At 38.3% G+C, this 19,217-nt stretch overlaps 2 protein-coding genes across 3 annotated transcripts in view; both read left to right on the top strand.

The window, feature by feature from the left end:
* The first annotated feature begins 3,241 nt into the window (after positions 1 to 3,241).
* On the top strand, positions 3,242 to 7,283 carry LOC137169444 (uncharacterized). Its single transcript, XM_067572637.1, has 9 exons — positions 3,242 to 3,265; positions 3,590 to 3,657; positions 3,789 to 3,910; positions 4,122 to 4,182; positions 4,310 to 4,459; positions 4,679 to 4,768; positions 4,897 to 4,923; positions 5,827 to 6,039; positions 6,346 to 7,283. Exons 2-9 carry the CDS (start codon positions 3,597 to 3,599, stop codon positions 6,591 to 6,593), a joined length of 972 nt encoding a protein of 323 aa, XP_067428738.1. The 5' UTR covers positions 3,242 to 3,265; positions 3,590 to 3,596; the 3' UTR covers positions 6,594 to 7,283.
* A 400-nt stretch (positions 7,284 to 7,683) lies between these two features.
* The window catches only part of LOC137168902 (A-kinase anchor protein 7-like), a 43,504-nt gene continuing 31,970 nt past the window's right edge, over positions 7,684 to 19,217 (top strand). For both annotated transcript variants that reach the window (XM_067571763.1, XM_067571762.1), the window contains exons 1-9: positions 7,684 to 8,320; positions 8,441 to 8,708; positions 9,808 to 9,957; positions 10,295 to 10,449; positions 11,644 to 11,780; positions 13,605 to 13,765; positions 16,475 to 16,584; positions 17,759 to 17,805; positions 18,330 to 18,430. In XM_067571763.1, the coding sequence (XP_067427864.1) occupies positions 8,138 to 8,320; positions 8,441 to 8,708; positions 9,808 to 9,957; positions 10,295 to 10,449; positions 11,644 to 11,780; positions 13,605 to 13,765; positions 16,475 to 16,584; positions 17,759 to 17,805; positions 18,330 to 18,430 (1,312 nt within the window). In that variant the 5' untranslated portion in view covers positions 7,684 to 8,137. The remainder of the gene's footprint in view (positions 8,321 to 8,440; positions 8,709 to 9,807; positions 9,958 to 10,294; positions 10,450 to 11,643; positions 11,781 to 13,604; positions 13,766 to 16,474; positions 16,585 to 17,758; positions 17,806 to 18,329; positions 18,431 to 19,217) is intronic.

The raw sequence follows: 19,217 nt of genomic DNA, 5'->3' as shown, positions 1-19,217 counted from the left end.
GCACTCTTACGTTGCACACTAATATTGTGCTCTTCTGTCTTTATTTGTTACAATCCTGCCTGTTTGGCATCGTGTGCTGGATGCTTTTATCGTAAAGAACTTTGTAATTTGCAGTGTTCAGTACAGAAATCTTTACTTACTTATAATCAAGCATGTTTGATACGATCTCGATAACTGTAAATGAGTCCAGCAAGTAAGTTCAGCGAGAGAGACATCTGTGTGTGTTAACTGTTGGCTCCAACCTAAAATATGCTGATGCAGTGCAGACTTGGCATGATCAAAAAGTTAGGCCGGAGGCCAAATCAGCCCATAAACTCTCTCTATTAGGATCCCTGCATTTGCTGAATCAAACCAATTCAGACTTCTGATGCCTGATTACCATCTTCTGGCCAAAGTTTGCCACTGCTTGTAAAAATAGTGAAGATCAGCTTGGCAACTGTATCCATGGTTAAGTAACCCCTCTTTATTTATGTATTCATATGCTTATTTATTCATTCATTTTCAGTGTGTTTCTTTGCACAACGGCAGATAAGCCCGAAAACACTGAAGATATCAAAAACACTTCAGTTGTGCACATTGCAACTAAAGCTTTAATCTCTCTATTGACATAATTAATGTTTGTGTTCTGTTCAAAGATGCCACTGAAGAGGCTTCAAAGCCTGAATCTACTATCAGAGCCATCCCAGGCACACTGTTAAGCTGTTGAAAGAGTAGTTTCCACTGTCTCAAACAGTCTTTGCATGTCATTACATAGAGAGCGCCACGTTACGCAGTCAGATCCTCACTGAACTGTCTTTTATTCCGCCATCATACATGAGGACGACTAAGCAGAGCCACCAGGAGCCGTCTCGCCCCCCGTGGAAACGCACAAGGCAGTCTGACGCAGGAGAGAAAAAAACACTTCACCTGCTGTCAGTTTCTGTCAAAAGGAGAAGAGGCTCAGCTTCCAGCACCGGTAGACACACTAGTGAATGACATTGGACACAACAGACAAACTCACAGCAGCCTTTGTTTCAAGGCGCCTCTTAATTTTTTCTGCTCACTGCACTGAGTCTACAAAAGCTCTTCTGTAAAGGAAAGAACTTTCTCTAAAGCCAGACTGAACTACCTTGTTATTAGTGTCACTTGTTCTGAGAGGCCCAAAGCTTCTGGTAGGACTGTAGCTGTCCAAACCTGCAGACAAGCAAGTGAGAGAGTGAGATAAATAAAAAAGAAATGGAGCCTGTGGAGCAAAACAATGTGCTTAAATTGCATCTTTTAACCTTAGGCTTTATTTATTACGGGCATTTAATCTCATAGTTTGCTGTGCATCATGGTGTTCTTGATTTTTATCTTGATCTTATTGTTACAGACAAAGAAATGTTAACATGTACTGAAAAAAATAATGTAATGTCATTGTAATCAGATGGTATCAAATGAAGAAGCACCTCAACCACATCAAATTTATGCCGGTAGCCTTGGAGCTCTTAACTAGTTGAAGGAGGAGGACTGCATGCCTTGTGATGTTTGGAAATGTATAAAAAGTATTCCTGTTTGGCCCCTGATGAAGGCACAAGTCGAAATGTTAGGCTTTGATTCAGCACGATGCTACTTAAATGAAGAAGTTGATGAAACGAACAAGTGTGTGTGCGGTCCTCCTCCTTCAGCGATGTAATCAGATGGCCCCAAAAAGTGTTTTGTTTTGTTTTGAAACATCTGAATTTTCTGTTTTAATGATAATGATATAGTGCGCATAATAATAGTTGTAGTTGTAGTGAGCTTCGATGATACCCAGTCATATCCTCTTATCCTTATCCTCACTTAAAAAGCAGCAGAGGAGAGTTTAATGAGTCGAGAAATCAGGCTGACCCTAGAGGAGACTGTCCTTTTCTCGGAGACAAAAACACATTCATATACAGCACTCCAAATTAATATCTTCGAAATACTAGAAGCCTTTCTATTTTTTCTATTTGTTATGGCTATGCATGCAACACCAGAAATATTATTTGATTTTTGTCCTGGTTATTTCAGATGATGATATAGTTTTTAGAATTGTGTTCTGCTGTGTCCTATTGCTTCCAATACATACAGAACAGAGAATATAATCTTATCCATGGCTATAAATTACTGTATTACTGTATTGAGCAGGTTAAGGTGCTGCAACGTGGTAATAAAAAGCTGTCCAGTGCTGCCCCCTGTTGGCTTCACAGACATGCTTTCCCCATGCTGTTCCCTCATTATTCTGCTTCTTACTGAAGCATGATGCCACTTTAGTGACAAGGCACCACTACAGTGACAAAGCACTGTTCTAATTAACAGCAGCCTGGAGGACAGAAGGACTGGACTGAACTAAGTGGGAACATTTTTTTTTTGCTCAATCTGACATGAGAAAACACTACAGTCCTTGTGTGATTGAGCAAGGCATTTACTTTACTTCATTCCCCACTCCCAGTTAAAATCCAGAGGTGATCATGAAGAAATGACTGGTCAACACTCAAAATTGACTATAAATAAATTGACTTGACTTGAATTGACTAAACTAAAGCTGCTGTGTAGCTCCTACATGTGAATGTCAATGATGCAGTCTGCCCTTTATCTGGGATAAATCAAATTGGACACAGATGATAAGCATCACATACTGCAACTCACTGTGAATCATTTGGATGTTGATCTAACGTTTATGGAACCAACACATGTAACATATGCTGATAAATATATTGTATACGTTACGATCAAAATTGCTATCCAACTTGTCGAGTCATTTGACATCCTTAGTTGAGCTCAGAGCTAATTACCATGACAACAGATGGCTTTAAAGGTTCCTCATACAAACTCTGCACTGGGGAAGACTGGTTTCCAGTACCATTTACACCTTAATACTGAAATGAACTGCAACACAGCTTAAAGTTAGAGACACTTGTTCCTCTGAGGAACTTTAAATCTTATTGTCATCCTGACTGTGTATATGTAACCTGTTGTCAGGTCTGTCTTGCAAAAAAAAAGATTTGATCTCAATGCGATTTCCTGAATAAATAGAAATTATTAATAATTAAATACTTAACAATATATATCAATAGCTTTTTTCTTTTAGCATATAGGAATTACTGTAGTTTATTCAAATTATGGTAAATATATTAAATGAAAAACTGTGAATGTCAGTATCATTATAAATGGTTTATTGGGGGCGTAACGCCGTTACGCCGTGACGTTACGCCGCGACGTCACGGCGTAACGTCACGGCGTAATGCCCTTTTTTTAAAGTTTCACTTTCTATTATCTGCAAACGGTGAGTGGTTTTACATTTGCGACCGTATAACGTAGCTGTAAAGTTTAAAATACGATCTGAAACAGTCGTATTTTCCCTGTTTAATTAACAGCTGAGTCAATAAATGTACCTGCTGTGACGGCTGATAATCGTCAATAATCTATCAAGTGATTCGATCAGTTTAAAGGTCTGTCTTTCTCCTTCCTCTCGCCGCCTTCTTCTTTCAGGCCCAGCTTGTTTACACAACAGAGAACAATAATGCTTAGTACTGTGTGTAAAAGAGAAATATAGAAATTCATGCGATCCTATCTGCCTTTTTCTGTTTTTATGTGTGTTTTTCTTCAGGTCAATCATGTCAGTTTTATTGAAGGAAATAAAACGCATCAGGCCAGAAGCAGCCCCAGTATTGGAGAGTAAGTGTGATTGACGCACATTATACACAAAACATGAACACCCCTTCCGTTGGATCATTATACAAGCACAGATACGAGGGGTCTTTTCTGGACACAAACCAACACAACACACACCTGTGCTGTACTTGCAGGGGCAGGTTTTCACACTGACTCAGAGATCCAGTCACTGACCAGAGAAGACCTGCATGAGCTGTTTCCTGGATGTCAGAAACTCAAACTGAGAAAGACCGTCTTTGAAATAATACACAAACAGGTGAGTAACAGAAGCTGACGTGTAAATCTCATTAGAGTGAGATTTAGATTGAGAGACCTAGAATGCATCAAGAAATAATGACATGAAAAGAGTCATGCTCATTATTGTTTGTGTGCTTGATAAACATGAAAAAACAGTAGAAAAATAAAATTACTATGATTTATATGATGTAAAAATAAAGTGAGGTGATTCCATAAATGTTTTGTTTCAGAAGCGAACTGATGTCCTCCTAAAAGAACTGAAAGATTTCATCCCTCATGACTCTCTGAGAGGTACGTACAGCCTAATAGCAGTCACTTTCACTTTCTTATTTACCGCTTTCTTATTTTTTTTGCAGATGTGTAATTGTACTTTATTCAGTTGTCCAAATTCACACTCAACTTGATTTTCTCTCTCCAGCTGCTCTAAATAGTAATGGGGTCCTGGTTGATTACCTCCCTATCCTGAAGGAGATGAAGACCCAACTGGAAAATGTCCAGAACTTCCTAGAAGCTCATATTGGTCTACTGGAGGAATTCACCAAAAATCAAAACCAGAAACCAGACAATGGTTAAAATGATTAATTATTAAAATCATTTATAATTATTAACATGAGCAAATGGCAACTCGATCAGACAATTTTAGAGTTAGTAGTACTCAATCTTATTGATCAAAGCTGATTTGAAGCTTATGTATTTAGGAATATCCTACATATAGATCTGGTTTTCAAAAGAGTGATTTATTTAAGATTTGGGATCAATAAGTGCATTATTCTATCTTATGTGACAGGCTCTTTGAGAGATATAAGTACCTCAGGTAGCAGTGGTCCTATGGTGCTCTATGGTTGCCAAACTACGGGCCCTCCAACAGGAGCCCAAGGTAAGTCTTGCACTCTTTAAATCTCACTTTAAGAATGTATTATTACTCAAATTCCAGGTCTCATTTGCAGTTTTTATTATATACTATTGGGCACCAGTAATTGCATCATGTCATTTTATGTTTTGCAGGCACAGATACTTCACAAGGAGCACAAGGTAAATCTATTTTTCTTTCTTATAATGAAATATGAAATTTGTTCATGTATCACTGTGAAATTAGTTGTTAATGGTTCCAACAGCAGCCCTATTAATATGCTTCATTTAGTGGCTGAATTTGCTCTCATAATATAGTAGTAGTGAGAAGAACCCAGTTTTACTGAAATACCTTCCATCCTGTAAAGTGAAACATAGATAAAGAGATCACAGTATCATTTGGAGTATTGTATTTAAATAGAAATGATTCTGTCTCTGACTATTGAAACGGTAAACGGTAGAACATACTATAAATGGTAGAGATGCACTGATACTGATATTGAATATTGGTCCGATACTGACTCAGATAGCTGGATTGGGTATCAGTGACAATGGGCCGATCTGGTATCCGATACCGTTATTTTAATAAATAACAATTCAGTGAATTTGTATCTATGTATTTTATTTGTCACATTTTGTTTTACAAAGTTAGGAAATCATTGTTTAAGTCAAGTCTGCTATTGCCTTACACATAAAAGAAAGATCCCAGCTCTTCCACACAGTGAGGCATACAGCTTATTATTGGATGAGTACTCGGTATCAGCCGATACCCAAAGCCCAGGCATCGGTATCTGTATCAGGACTTAAAAAAACAGATTGGTGCATCCCTAATTAACGGTAAATGCCGTCTTTCTCATTAGGAGAGTGCTTTACCTCGATTTCTCCATAGGACTATCAGGAAGGTGAGTGTATGATTATTAGACAGTCAGCAGCGCTCTTTTTTCTTTTTAAAACATTTTTTAAAAAGCGATATTATTATTTTTTCAATGTATAGGAACTGCATAGCTTTTTTGAGATTCATTTTACTCAACTGTCAGGCACTCTGAATTCTTGTCAGTGTATAACTCTGTGTCATTTGCACAACAGATTTTCCTTCTGTAGCCAAAGTGATGTACCAGAAGATCGTCAGTGGGAAAAACTTTGATGCTGACGCACAGTTGCTGGACAAAGTGAAGGCTCAAGATCCATATGGGGTTCAGCTTATTGAAAGCGATCAGGACAGCGAGATCATAATTGTCTTCTGTACAATCAGTTCACGAGTTGGAACAGATGTGGACGCAGCCATGTCTAAGGTTAAAGGTAAGGGAACATTTTTTTGAAGTGGAGATTGCTTGTACTTATTTTCATTTTGAGTGCTTACAAGATTTTATCCGACTTTTAAAATCAGTTTTATCAACATGTTAATGTATCAGCAAAACAGAATCTAATGGTATTTAAAATATAACAATGCATACATCTTTTGATTATCTTTTGTGGTCTCAACAGCAGGGTCAGAGAATTTCACTCCAGTCTGAATCTTACAATTTTAAGTTAAAACATTTCCATCATTGAGCATCTTCCTCTGAACTCTATCTCATACTTCTTCTTCTCTTTTGGTGTCCATAGATAATAAACCTGTCATCCTGGTGTTGATGCACCACTCACATGAGGCCAAGAACATATCTCCTAGAACATCTCCTGAATATCCTCAAGTTGTGTTGAAGGTCAGCGTTTTCTTCCATGATACTGTGCATGGATTACTGAAGTGTCATCAGAACGATAACGCTGCCTCTATGATACAAAACAAATTACTTGAGTGCAGCATTCAGGGAAGGAAGGACACCCGGAAATCCTCTAGGTGGTGGTGGCCGTGACAGTGGTGTGATTGCACCTGCAACTGATGGTGGTGGTGCGACTGCTCCAGCAACTCATGGTGGTGGCAGGTTTATATTGTCTAGGTTTTTTACCTAGCAAAAAGTAGAATTGGTAGTGTTGGTGGTTATGGTGTTATCATTACAGTTATCACAAGTAAAATAATCTGTAATGGGTTGTATAAACAGCAAGAATTTAAATATATATATATGTACAGCAACAAAATTGATTGATTATAGGCATGGCAAGTGAACTTCATGAACAGCACATTTCACATTTGCTTAACAGATAGTTCTCTGCATGTTTTCTGATGTTGAATTTGTAATGTTAACTTCATGTATTTTATGTGTGGCTTTTTACATGTAACCAGTCAGCACCTTGTATAAAACTGTGTAATAATATCAGTCAGCTTTTACTGTTTCTTAGTTTGAATTTCTATATAATAAGACTTGAATATACCGTAAGTGATTGAAGAGTTCAAAGGCTACAAAGCTTTGTGTAATGATCAGTAAATAAATATGGATGACTAATCCATAATATATATATATTTATATATATATATATATACTCTGCAGCATTTATGAGCATTTTTGCTTTAGCCACTTAGATTTTAAGTTATTGTCTCGGAATGTGTATAAGATGTGATGATTAATAAAAGGGATACTTTCAATAAACTTAATGTGTGAGAGTAATCACAGTGTCTGTGCTTATTCAGTCTTTCATATAATTTTTAACTGAATTGCATCACATATTGTATATGACCGAAAGGGCGAAAGATGCTAAATAAAACTTGCAAATCAAGAGAACTTCACCACACATAATGTGCAGTATATGTCAATAAAATTTTGTAGACCTGTATTTTAGCACATCAGTGTTTAATATCTAGTACTTCAAGGGCCGACAATTCCTACACAACTTGGGTCTAAATATACACAGTAGTCTTTTGACATACAATAAATGTTAAAAGTTTATTACAATAGCATATTTAATTCATTAACATATAAAAGTTTTCAATATATAAGGTCAAGTGCTATGTACTTTTAATTTGAAAAAAGAAAGCCTTTGCGCTGAAAACCCAGACCGGAAGTACAACATTGTTTACAAACAGACGCTACTTCCGGTCCGGCGGTAATCCAAAGAAGAGCGTGAAAATAAGTGTTATTTTCCGCTATTTCTTCGAATTTTTTACTGAATAAGAATACCAAAATGAGCTTTCTCCTCCAACAGACAATGACAAGTTATCAAAATGTATATTTCCTCTAGTTTAGCGAATTAGCAGTCAGTTTGCTAACAGTTAGCTAACTTAGCTCAACAGATGTTCAGCAGCATGGCTGATTGATTCATTTCAACAGGTGTTATTAGCGACAAGGTAGCAGAGTCTACAGGTTTAACATAACTGTAACTGTTCTTAAAGTAGTTGTAGGCTATTATTTTCTTGCTATATGAGCTATAGTTAGCTGTAGTGCCCATTCGAGTAACATTAGCCAGCTTTTAACGTCAACTGTACGTTAGCAAAACTCTGTCACACTTGTGTTACTTGTGTGTCATGCTCCTCGGTCGCGTCCTGCTGAACCTCAGATCGACGTGTTCAAGAAGTATTTGTTTCCAGAAGATTTTTGCCGGTTATGAACGATCAAATTGGCTGCATTCATTTGCATTTCAAATTCATTTTAGTTACTATCATAACGTCAACGCGTTTAATCCATTTGCACACCGCATCAGTCTGAAGGTAATAACTGAAATGTCTTGAAATGAAAACAAGAAACCCGTATGCCATCCTCACTGCAATTTACAAAAATATAATATAATGATGGTTGTGTCCTGGTTGTACAATTTCTCTCGTGTGTAGGCTACAGCACAGCCCTGTCTGCATCAAGTAACCGTGAGTGACATGCAGCCTGCCAGTATCTCCTATGACAAAGAGACCACTGCTGTTGCAACAGATGATGACGATGATGATGACGAGGGTGGTGGTGGTAATGAGGATGTTGTTGGACAGGAGAGGGGTGTAGAAGTGGAGGAGTTGAAGAGGGTAATGATGACCCCAGACCAGGTGGATGCAGTCAGCATGGAGGTCCAGCCAGAGGTGCAAGACCCTGGATCCTCCACGCTGTCAGGTGAGTTGGACTGACTGCCTGAGATAATAACTGGGTTTGTTGAAAATGTCATAAAGTACTCGCTGAACACGACTGATTGGGTACACTCGAAAAAAAAAAAAACAGTTGACACAGAAACACTCTGTGCTGGATGGATAGAGACACGATTTAAAATGTTCACATGAATTGGCACATGCCAAACAAAACTTCAGGTGTTCCAACATCACAATGAACAGTAGAGGATGATGAACGCACCTTTAACGTGGCTTGGCATGATGGAAAATCAAATGAAAACAGAATTGTACTCTCTTTGCCAATACTTACATGATGGCCAAAGACAACTTTAATAATGTATTCATGCACCTTAACAGATAGTGGTTTAAAATGTGTTGCTTTACCTAATTCAGAATTTAAGTGTAACCTTGCATTACTCAAAGAACAGTTTCTACAGTATCTGATATTAAAGATTTTCCTTCATTTGCCACAAGGAATGGAGGATTTGTATAAAATCCTCTACCGTGGTATATGTAAATGTATATCATAATATTTATTTGTATTATAATATAGTACATTTTCTGGAAAATCATTTGAAACTATTAATGAATAAACAAGCAAACATGAATGTTTTTTTTTCTTATGCAGCATATTAAATATCTGAAAAAAGTCATCATAGTGATGAAAAAATAATTAAAAGTCCAATATGACCATAAAGCAGTCCTGTTCATTGATGTCAACATTCCCCACAATGGTGTAATACACTCACAGATATTAAAGTTCAACCATTTTCTGAAAGCATCGTGTGGCGTGTCTTTCTCTAAATTCAATTAAATTCAGACTTAATTAAGGACACAGCTCATAGGGGGTTCATAGAATACTGCACTAAATATACAGAACACTGTGTTTGTAGTCGTCTACCTATTTGGTGAACGTGACATTCAGTATAATATGGGATTGTCCTCTGAGCTGTACAGAAGAAGTTTTACTGTGGTACTGGATAATGTCCATCTGCTGTGCATTTACCGCCACATGTGTAAGTGCTCTCCTTTTGTGAGTTTTTGTATTCATGTTCATGTGTGTCGGTTGTATCATGATTTAAAGTCTTATGTTCAAACTTCCACAGGATCAAGTGAGAAAAAGACAAAGAGGAAGACGAGGAAGGAGAAGAGGAAGCTGATGAAGAAAAACCTCAAGTCAACTGAAACTTCGGACGTTTTAATGTCAGAGCTTCCGTTTGCTCTAACCAGCCCCACTGCATGGAAGGAGCTAGGATGTATGTTCATTCTTACTACTCTTCTTTCATCAATTACAAGTTGTTGTTTTTTTAACCAGTAGAGAGCTAAAGTCTTGAAGTTCTGATTTACTGACTGACAAAGTTGTGCCTCAACCTAGTGGCTGACAGACTGGCCAGCCGCCTGTAATATTTACTGTCATATGCTCAAGGAGTGTGCAGTAAATTTATCTCTCTGACTTACAGTTAACCAGCTTGAGGCTGAAAGTGCATTTTCAGAGAGACAGGGACAGTAATTTGAAGTATCAGGGTCAATTCAGTGAATCTCTCTTAGGTGGATTTGTCATTAATTTATTGTATGTTTGCCCTTTCTCTCTAGTCCCCAGCCAAGAATCAACCCAGAAGAAGAGAAAGAGGAAGAGAGGAGACAGTGGAGGGCCAGCGGACAGTGAGGAAGATGCAGAAAAGAAGAAAAAAAAGAAAAAGAGCCAGCGACCCAACTACTTTGTCTCCATTCCTATCACTAACACGCAGGTAAGGAATCATTGTTCTGTTCACTAATAGTGTACTTATAGGCTCATGCTGTTTTTTTTTCTTTTCTTTTGCACATTTTACCACATTTACTACAAATTGCAGATACTTTTATTGCTTACCATTTGCTAAAACAAACCACCGATTTTTAGATTTTTTTTTTAAATTGTCAAACTGACATTTTGTCACCTCCCAAATTGCAACATTCTTGTCATAAGTTGCTACCAAGTTCACAATCACATTTATTTTCATGACATTCATGACGGGTCATTATTTGATATTCCAACAACATAGCTTGTGAATGCAGCGATCTTTGGAAGTAATCCCCGATGTCTCAAAATGTCACAGTAACATCAATCATACTTTATTACTTTGCAATGATGCTATTTTGAAAAAAAAAGACACATAGCTGACTATATGTTCACATTGTTCTACTGTAAATGAGTGTAAACCAATGGCTGCGCAGAAAGTTGGCAATATATGTCTGTGGATAATATTTGGCTGCAAAGAAAATTGACTATTTGTAGTAAACTGGCTATACAGAAATACTGGTATGATATTTAAATAAAAGGAGGGATCACTTCTGATCATTTCTTTTAATATGAAGAGAATACTTATTCTTTTGTGATGTTAATAAAATAAATCCTTGTTTTTTTATATTGCCACCACTTTCTGTTGTGTATGACCCAAAAACTGATGGATGTAGACCTTGTTGTCTCCTCTTGAGTTTAAAATAACAGAGAAGATGAGAGCATGCATTGGGACTTGAATATATCCTCTCCTGACTGTTGATGAGTCCAGTGTTTGACAGTTGGTCACAGTCAGTGAAGCACAATCTTCACTGGGAAAAAGTCTCCTAAGTAAAAAAAAGTTCAAGATTCAATTACCAGACAGCTGATGACACTGAAATCTTACAGCTTATTGACCAAAAAGCTCCTCTGAATGGGGAATTGATTTACCACGGTCATCATCTATTGACGCTTTATCTGTTGAACTGCAGAGGCTGCCCCGATTGTCTCCTCCTTTTGATCTTTTTCCCTCCACCTCCTTTCCTCTTCTCATCCATATTGAGTTAGTTCTTGCAAGGAGAGGTGAAGGATGAGAGGGAACCAGCAGTTACCGCATGTGGACAGCTTCTCCCCTTGTTGTAATAACTCACTGCTGCTGATGATTGAAAGCAAATGTGTCCAATGACAGATCAGCTCAGCTGTGATTGAGGTCCAAGAGGCGGTGCTTCAGCAGGAACCCCAATTGGCCAAAGCCATGATCCCTGTTCCAACTCTCCACATCACGCTATTTGTCACTCATCTCGCCAATCAGGAGCAAGTTGACCTGTGAGTGGATGCACATGCCCACATACGCACAAACATACAAACAAACGCAGCCTGTATACAGTGTATTGATGCACATGTCAGTCCACTATTGGGTCTGTAATATTCATAGACAGCCTGAAATGTTCAACAATAACTCTTTTAATCAATTAAACACAAGCTACAGTAGAAATTCACCACATTTAAATTAATAACACAAAAGGTAAAAATCACTGCAGTCAGAGATTGTGTCTTCAACATTTTTGGGACAAAGTGGTGAAATTTTAAGTATTACAAGGTGTGATACTATAGATTAATGCCAAACAATAGGCCTTTTTCCACAGAGGACATTTTGACTTGTCATAGTAGGGAAACCACCGGTGTTATTAGTAACATTAACAATGACTCTGTTATGCACAATAACTGGACCCTGAAACTGGCAGGTGCTTTTCATGCTATCACAAGTCAAAATGTCTAAAAATTACAAGCTAGGTCACAATATCATACTGTCACAATACTTTGTCCATCATAGCAGTAGCATTACATCACAGGTCATTCTGTGACAAGAGGAAAATGTATCCTGTATTTGGCCAAATTCTGCTTTTTTCTTTAAAAAGCAGTATTTGTGAAAAACTGAAAACTCATTGAGGACAGACAGCTGACAAGAAACAAGCCAAGATGAAAAAGCGTGTACCAAATTTCATAGAATTTGAGCCACGAAACACACGACGACAACATGAATACGTTTCATTATTAATTGTCAAACAGCCCATTACCTGGTTGAGCTGCCGGGAAGCAGAAAAGTTCAAATGTTCAAACAGAATGTATCGCGCTGTTTCTAGTGCATCAATAAAATCGGTTGCAAAAGACCATATTACAATATAAATTTAATGTAATATTGATTTTATCCCTCAAAGTAAAGTCATCCATTATGTGGATGCAGATCCTGACTTCTCAATTTTACGTATCACTCTCCCAGAATATAACACAGATGCTACATCTATAATACTGCACTTAAATCAAACGAAGCTCCACTCAAGTTTGTTTACGTCACAATAGCATTTTTCTCATGTCACCCCCTTCATTCTCATTGGCATGCTTCGTATTATTGCAACATCAGCAGCTAGATAGCTAATCAAAGTCTTGTTGCTTGTGTTTGTTGCAGTAGTGAATACACATTAAGGTTAGAGCTTGGAGACAGGGATGCTGTGTTTTGCAGTGACTAATTACCAGCTTCTGTCTTATCTCTTCCTCTCAGCGCTTCCAGGAAGACTGGGAGATGGGTCTATAAATTTTTTAGGTTTAGATTCCAATAATAAGCCTTAGAAACACAGTTGTTGTTTTTTCAGGGAGGCTGGATTTTTATAGAGAGTGCTTATTATATCCCCTAATAATCAGAATAAGAATGAAAATGCCTGATTTCGACAGGTCGATCAGAATAAACTTGCTCATTCTGAGATAAATCTCGTTGTTTAAACCTTTTGCAGTCTGCCAAATACTTCCAATCGATATTATTTTAGGTAAACTGTAATAAATATGAAAAACATTGGGTGCTATAATGTAGTGCAAAAAAATCACATTTCAAAATTTGAAGTTATCACTCCAGCATTTCATCAGAAAGTGGTAGAAATGACCAGGGCTTTCAGATTTCATTGACTTAACCCAATAAGACATACAGCTCTGGAATGTGCAGAGCCATTTCATGTGATGATACTAATGCTTAATCTACACCCAAGTAGAAGATTGTGTCATAGTAATCACTCGATTCGGTCGTTATGTAACACGAGAGAGAGGATTAAGTTGTGAATTGGCGTATTTGTGCATATTCATGTGTATATTTCCTTTCAGGGCGGCGACCGTGCTCTCCCAGGTCGAGCCGTCATTGGCTGAGCTGCTGGGTGGGCGGGATCTGGTGCTGCCCTTCTCAGGGATCAGTCATTTCAGGAAGGAGGTGGTGTTTGTTGGGCTGGCCCCTGGACAACACAGACACACACTGGACAGCCTGGCAGGTCAGTAACAGCATTTAACTTTCCACACTCCTTGTCATCTTTTTTTTTCCCCCTTTTATGTCCTCCTTTTGTCCATCTGTCACTGTATAGATTGACTTACAGTTTGTTTTTATGACGTTACTAGAGGATAAATGACATTTCAGGATGTTAATGTGATACCTGTCTATCTATGTCCATGTGGAGGGAGGTCTGAACTTGGGGGGGGGGGGTCAGCTGAGGAGACTTGCATCTGGTTGGAGGATTTGCTGCCTTTCTTAAGGTCACTTTAACAGGGTGGAAGCTTGCTGTCGTGGGGGCTTTGCCGGAGGAGGTCACAGATTAGACAGCTTTAGGCGATCGCACGGTATATTGCAGCTCTCGCACTCTCACATTTAAAGTTCATAGGTGGTCTAATCAGGACTTTTGTCCCCGGAGTGATCCAAGGAGCAGGTTAAAACAGAGCAATTTTAGAAAAAAAACACGGTGGTGGTGGTGAAATGTGGCTAAACTAGGCTGGTTAATTGAAAATAAAACACAGTAAGTATGTTAAGTGTGCAAATGTATGTAAGCTGCAGCTGTTGAATAGTCAACCACCTGCAGTGATCTGGCATTCAGTGCAACCACATCCTATTTCTTCATCCAGCCTAAGTGGATTTGGTTAAATAATATGGTATTTGTGTTCTTTTCATTCTCTTTCTTTCATTTCTGTTCTCTTCACCACAGCAGGAGTGTTTATGCATCTGTGTATTTAGATGAGTGCGTGTGATATGTCTGTATTTGTTTTCTTAGATTTTTGTTCCTTTGCGTCTGTGTTCATGTGTATGCAGAAGCATTTGCGTGTATGTTTTTTTTTTTTTTGTGTTGTGCCTTTGGCAGCAACATTAAGCCAACATTTCTAAGAGGATTCTAGCTCCATTGCTCTTGCAACACACGCACACACGCACACAGAGTAAATGAGCTCACATTCACTTAATGAAGTCCATTTTCATTCTAAAATATCAGCTAAATCTGAAATACGCAGCAATGGTTTTGTGCTCACACACAGGACACAACAGGAAATGTTTAATATGTAATTCACTCCAGTTGAAATGGATTGAGGTGTGTTTTGTTTTGTTTCTAGCTCTAATATATATTAAATTGTCTGAACATACAATATAGGAAGAATCATGTTTTAGATTCAGCTCAGCAAAATGCTATATTTGGCAAATTAGTGATGATCAAGCTCAAATATTCCCCAGAAAGATTGATTTCTATTGATAGAGACAGTTTTGTTCAAGTTCTTATTTAATCTCGACAGTGATCTCTGACAGTAGTTAGACTTTAAAATGGCAAAAATACAAAAATATCAAACCAATCAAATCAAACAGCAGGATTTCTGAGCACCTCTCTGAGCTGTTAATGAAAGGCAACCAATCAAACTGTCAAACACCCTGGAAGGTCAGAGTGTGTTAGTTGGGTTCTTGTTATGTCCATGAAATAAATAAAACACACTTGTACATATATGATTCAAACTGGCTGTCAGTTGTCATAACAAAACAACATCATAATAGAGGCCTTAAAGGGAGAAATGTTTCATACCTCTGCATAAAGACAACACTGGGAGCCTTCATCATGCTGTTATCTATGCCTAGATAATGACATTTTTAATTAAAGTGATAGTGCCAGCTAAAGTATCTCTTAAATATGTTTCGATGGCTTGCTATGACAAATCTATCCTATGTAATAAATAAATAAATAAAAATGAGGGGCCTCCAAAAATGAATTATTGATGATTCACATATGCACAACCATAGTTAACTTCAATATCATTGCTTCACTTTATGTAAATGTGTTGTTCTTTTAATGTATTACCTTACTTTATACAACAAATGCCAGTGTTATCATTTATTGGAGTCTTTTATTAATCTGGAGTGTGTGTTTTTTGACAGGAAATGCTTTTGAAATAAGGAACAATAATAGCTTTGAGTGTAAAAATTCATTATTTTATATTAGTTCCACAACCAAAATGCTACACCTTGTATGTAGATGTAGACTTGAGCTCCTGTAAGGCCTCGGATGGAACCGCTGTCGTTGCAGGAAGCGGACCATTTTCACAAGTTTTTATTTTTACAAAGAGCATTCAGAAGAATCGTACCAAGTCTTAATTTTTTCAAACTCATATTTCTGACATGATAAATGAAACGGCGACAAGAAAGGACAACAGAGGAGACCGTCCATATTGTTGTTATTGTTAGAAGAGCAAAATAGGAAATAACAGGAAGTCAGACTCTCCTATCCTCTTGTCTGCTCTCTCCACCGCTGTTATTGATTATATACTAACCTTTCTCTCCCCGATGAGCTCCTCCTCTAAAAATACCGCTGTGGTTTCCCTCTAAACCTCATCAGTTCGTGTGTGTGTGTGTGTGTGTGTGTGTGTGTCTGTGTCTGCCCTTGCAGGTTGCCTATGTGTTTATGCCCTTGTATCTGAGTGGTCAAATGATTCATGGGCTAAAAAGCTTTTTTTTATTTCCATCCCCTGACACACATTCTCAGCCACAGCCATCTGCGTCTGCACTATTTATGTCCTTTGTTATGCTTTTTACAGAAATCTGCGAAGTGAAGTTGAGATGATTCAGCGGGAAGAAATTTATAGAGTACTTTTGTTTTGCTTTACAGTTTACAGTTAGCTCTGTGGTTGAGTCATGTGTTAACACTAAAATTAGACTAAAACTTTATGTGTGTGTGTTGCAGAGTTGTTGCGCAGCCGTTTTGTGGAGCAGGGTCTTCTGCAAGGAGACCATCGTGGGTTTGAACCCCACCTCACCATCATGAAGCTGTCCAGAGCAAAACTAAGATCTCAGGTGTGCAGATATACACGTATTACACACACACACATTTTCAAAAATGTACCATATGCATTGTGTATACTTATTATTTGTCCAATATATTTCTTACTGACAGTATTTAACTGATTTAATGAATGTGATGGATTAAAAAAAGTTCTAGTAGTATATTTGAATTAGCAACAGAATTAAAGTATTGCATTTTTAAGAAACATTTTATTAATTTAACATAAGTAAGTCAGGAAATCCCATTAAGCTCTTAAATTTGTACTAAAACAGAAGCTGTTGACTGTGAAGGTGCTGCAGAGAGCTCTAACACTCCAGTACAAAAGAAACAGTGTGTGTTTGCACTTCTACACTGGGAAGTATATTAGAAATCAGAAGCATCACCCAGCTTGCACTGTACTTACATACATATGTGTGCAAACAGCTCAGTGGTTTTCACACTGTAGTGACCGTTTATATATTCAGTGATTCCTGTCGTTACATCAGGCTGCACTGACACAACATTTCAGTTTTATCAGACAAAGTCAGAACAGTTTCACTTTCACACCAATTACTGTATGTCAAAGGTATCAAATTATTATCCTTTGCCAAGACATTTTTTTTTATGCAACGCTTTCATTAGCCAGCTTTTACAGAACTACCAAACAGCTGCAGCGGTGTTCTTCGGTTTCCAGCTGTCCTTTTCATTCTCCTCATTTTCCTTTCAGTGGCTGCTAAATGTGTCATCCCAATAGTGAGATGCCAAATTATTTCACCAGCCAAAACTACTAGCAGGAATAACATACCAACACCACTACTGCTGTGATATTTTAAAAGACAATTAGATGAGATGGCCATTATATGGTGATGGATTGGGGGGGGGGTGTATAAGGGAAAGAGATGAGGAGAAAGGAGACTGGTGAGGGAGGGAATGGCTGTGAAAAGGATAAAGAAAGAAGTGTTCGGACGAGGGGGAAGGAGAGAAAGATAAGCACAGACGAGCAGTGGTCAGAAGGAGAGACAGGAAGGACAGCATCTTGTTTTCCTTTGACACCTGATGACATCTTATCCTGCCTGGCGCCTGCCGGACGGCACTCTTGTCCTTCTCCGGTCTGTGTGTGTTTATATTTCTGTTTGCTTGTGTCAGGAATGAACGAAAAATGTATCAAACTCGATATAAACAGTATTCGGCCTTTGTTTCTCTCAGGGTATAAAGCGTGTGGACCCGGCCCTTTACTCCAGCTATACAAACAGGTAGGTGCTCAGTTTTTCCATATAGAAAAAGATCAGTACTCTATAATTAGTGTAGCACAGCGCTGTATAATATCCTTTCTCCACGCTTCATTCTTAATTAAACTGTAGATGTAATCAAAGCTTCAGGCCAGTAAGTAGGAAGATGTAAAGAACCACATCTGATTATAATTAATTTCCCTCTGATAGCAAATGCAGTTCTAACTCTTGGCAAAGATCTGACTCACCTCTGCCTTCAAATAGTTCAATAAAACAATCTCATCAATTGTTTGAATGTGTACAGTAATGCTACGTTTTGTGATGGCTCTATTTTTGTAGTTTTTAGAGTGAAAATGTGCGCATGGGTCAATTACACAATGCAGCAAAAAGTGGCTAATTTAAACGCTCCTAGCTGTCAAGTGACTAACTACATGATGACTGACATCTGTCATCACTTGCTGCTAGAGGCACCATCACTCTCCTCTCTGACACTCCCTCACTGTCTCTCTTTTTTTTTTTTTTTCTTTCTTTCTCACTGAAATACTTAGGTTTTTCGGAGACCAAAAGGTGGAGCGAGTGGATCTTTGTTCCATGCTGAAAAAGAAGCAACAAGACGGATATTACCACACAGAGACTTCACTACAGCTCGGTTAGTACGCACACACAAACAGAGACATACTTTGTGTGTGTGCGCTATGTATCTGGCTGTCAAGTGCAACATTGAACCACCTGAGGGGGCTGTTTGCTCACACACAGGAGAGTTAGTTTCTCCAGCTAGTTGCTGTCCATAGATGTAGCAGTTGGGCAACATTTGCTGGCAGCAGGTTATTTTTACGGGATAATAAATTGGTACATTTTTTATTTATTTACTTTATTTTTCATCTCTCGGGCACTCAGAGGTAGAGTGGGTTGTCCGCTAATCAGAAGATCGGTGGTTCGACCCCCTGCTCCTCCAGTCCGCATGCCGAAGTGTCCTAGGGCAAGATACTGAACCCCAAATTGCTCCTGAAGGCTGTGCGTGAATGTGAATGAGCATCAGAAACTCTTCCTGATGAGCAGGTTGGCACCTTGCATGGCAGCCTCTGCCACCAGTGTATGAATGTGTATGAATGGGTGAACGTTGGCATGAAGTGTAAAGCGCTTTGAGTGGTCGGAAGACTAGAGAGGCGCTATATGAATGTGCATTTCCAGTCCATTTACCGTCAATTCGCCCTTTATCTCAGCCAATTAATCTGGGTGAGAGTTATTTGCTGTTGTGCTGGTGGTGAGACTTGTGGGTCTTTTTTTTTTTTTTTTTACAGTTTTATCTAAAACAATTAAACTTCCTGTGCTTAGCAGAATCTAAAAGAGAGCCAAACCGGCCTGATCAAACACCATGGGGATGCTGAAGAGCTCCTTTCTATTTCCATTACAGCCCAGTTTAGACATTATCACCC

This window comes from Thunnus thynnus, chromosome 18, assembly GCF_963924715.1.
Source record: "Thunnus thynnus chromosome 18, fThuThy2.1, whole genome shotgun sequence".
NCBI lineage: Eukaryota > Metazoa > Chordata > Actinopteri > Scombriformes > Scombridae > Thunnus > Thunnus thynnus.
The sequence above is the reverse complement of the archived record's forward strand: the minus strand, read 5'-3'. Positions and strand labels throughout refer to the sequence as shown.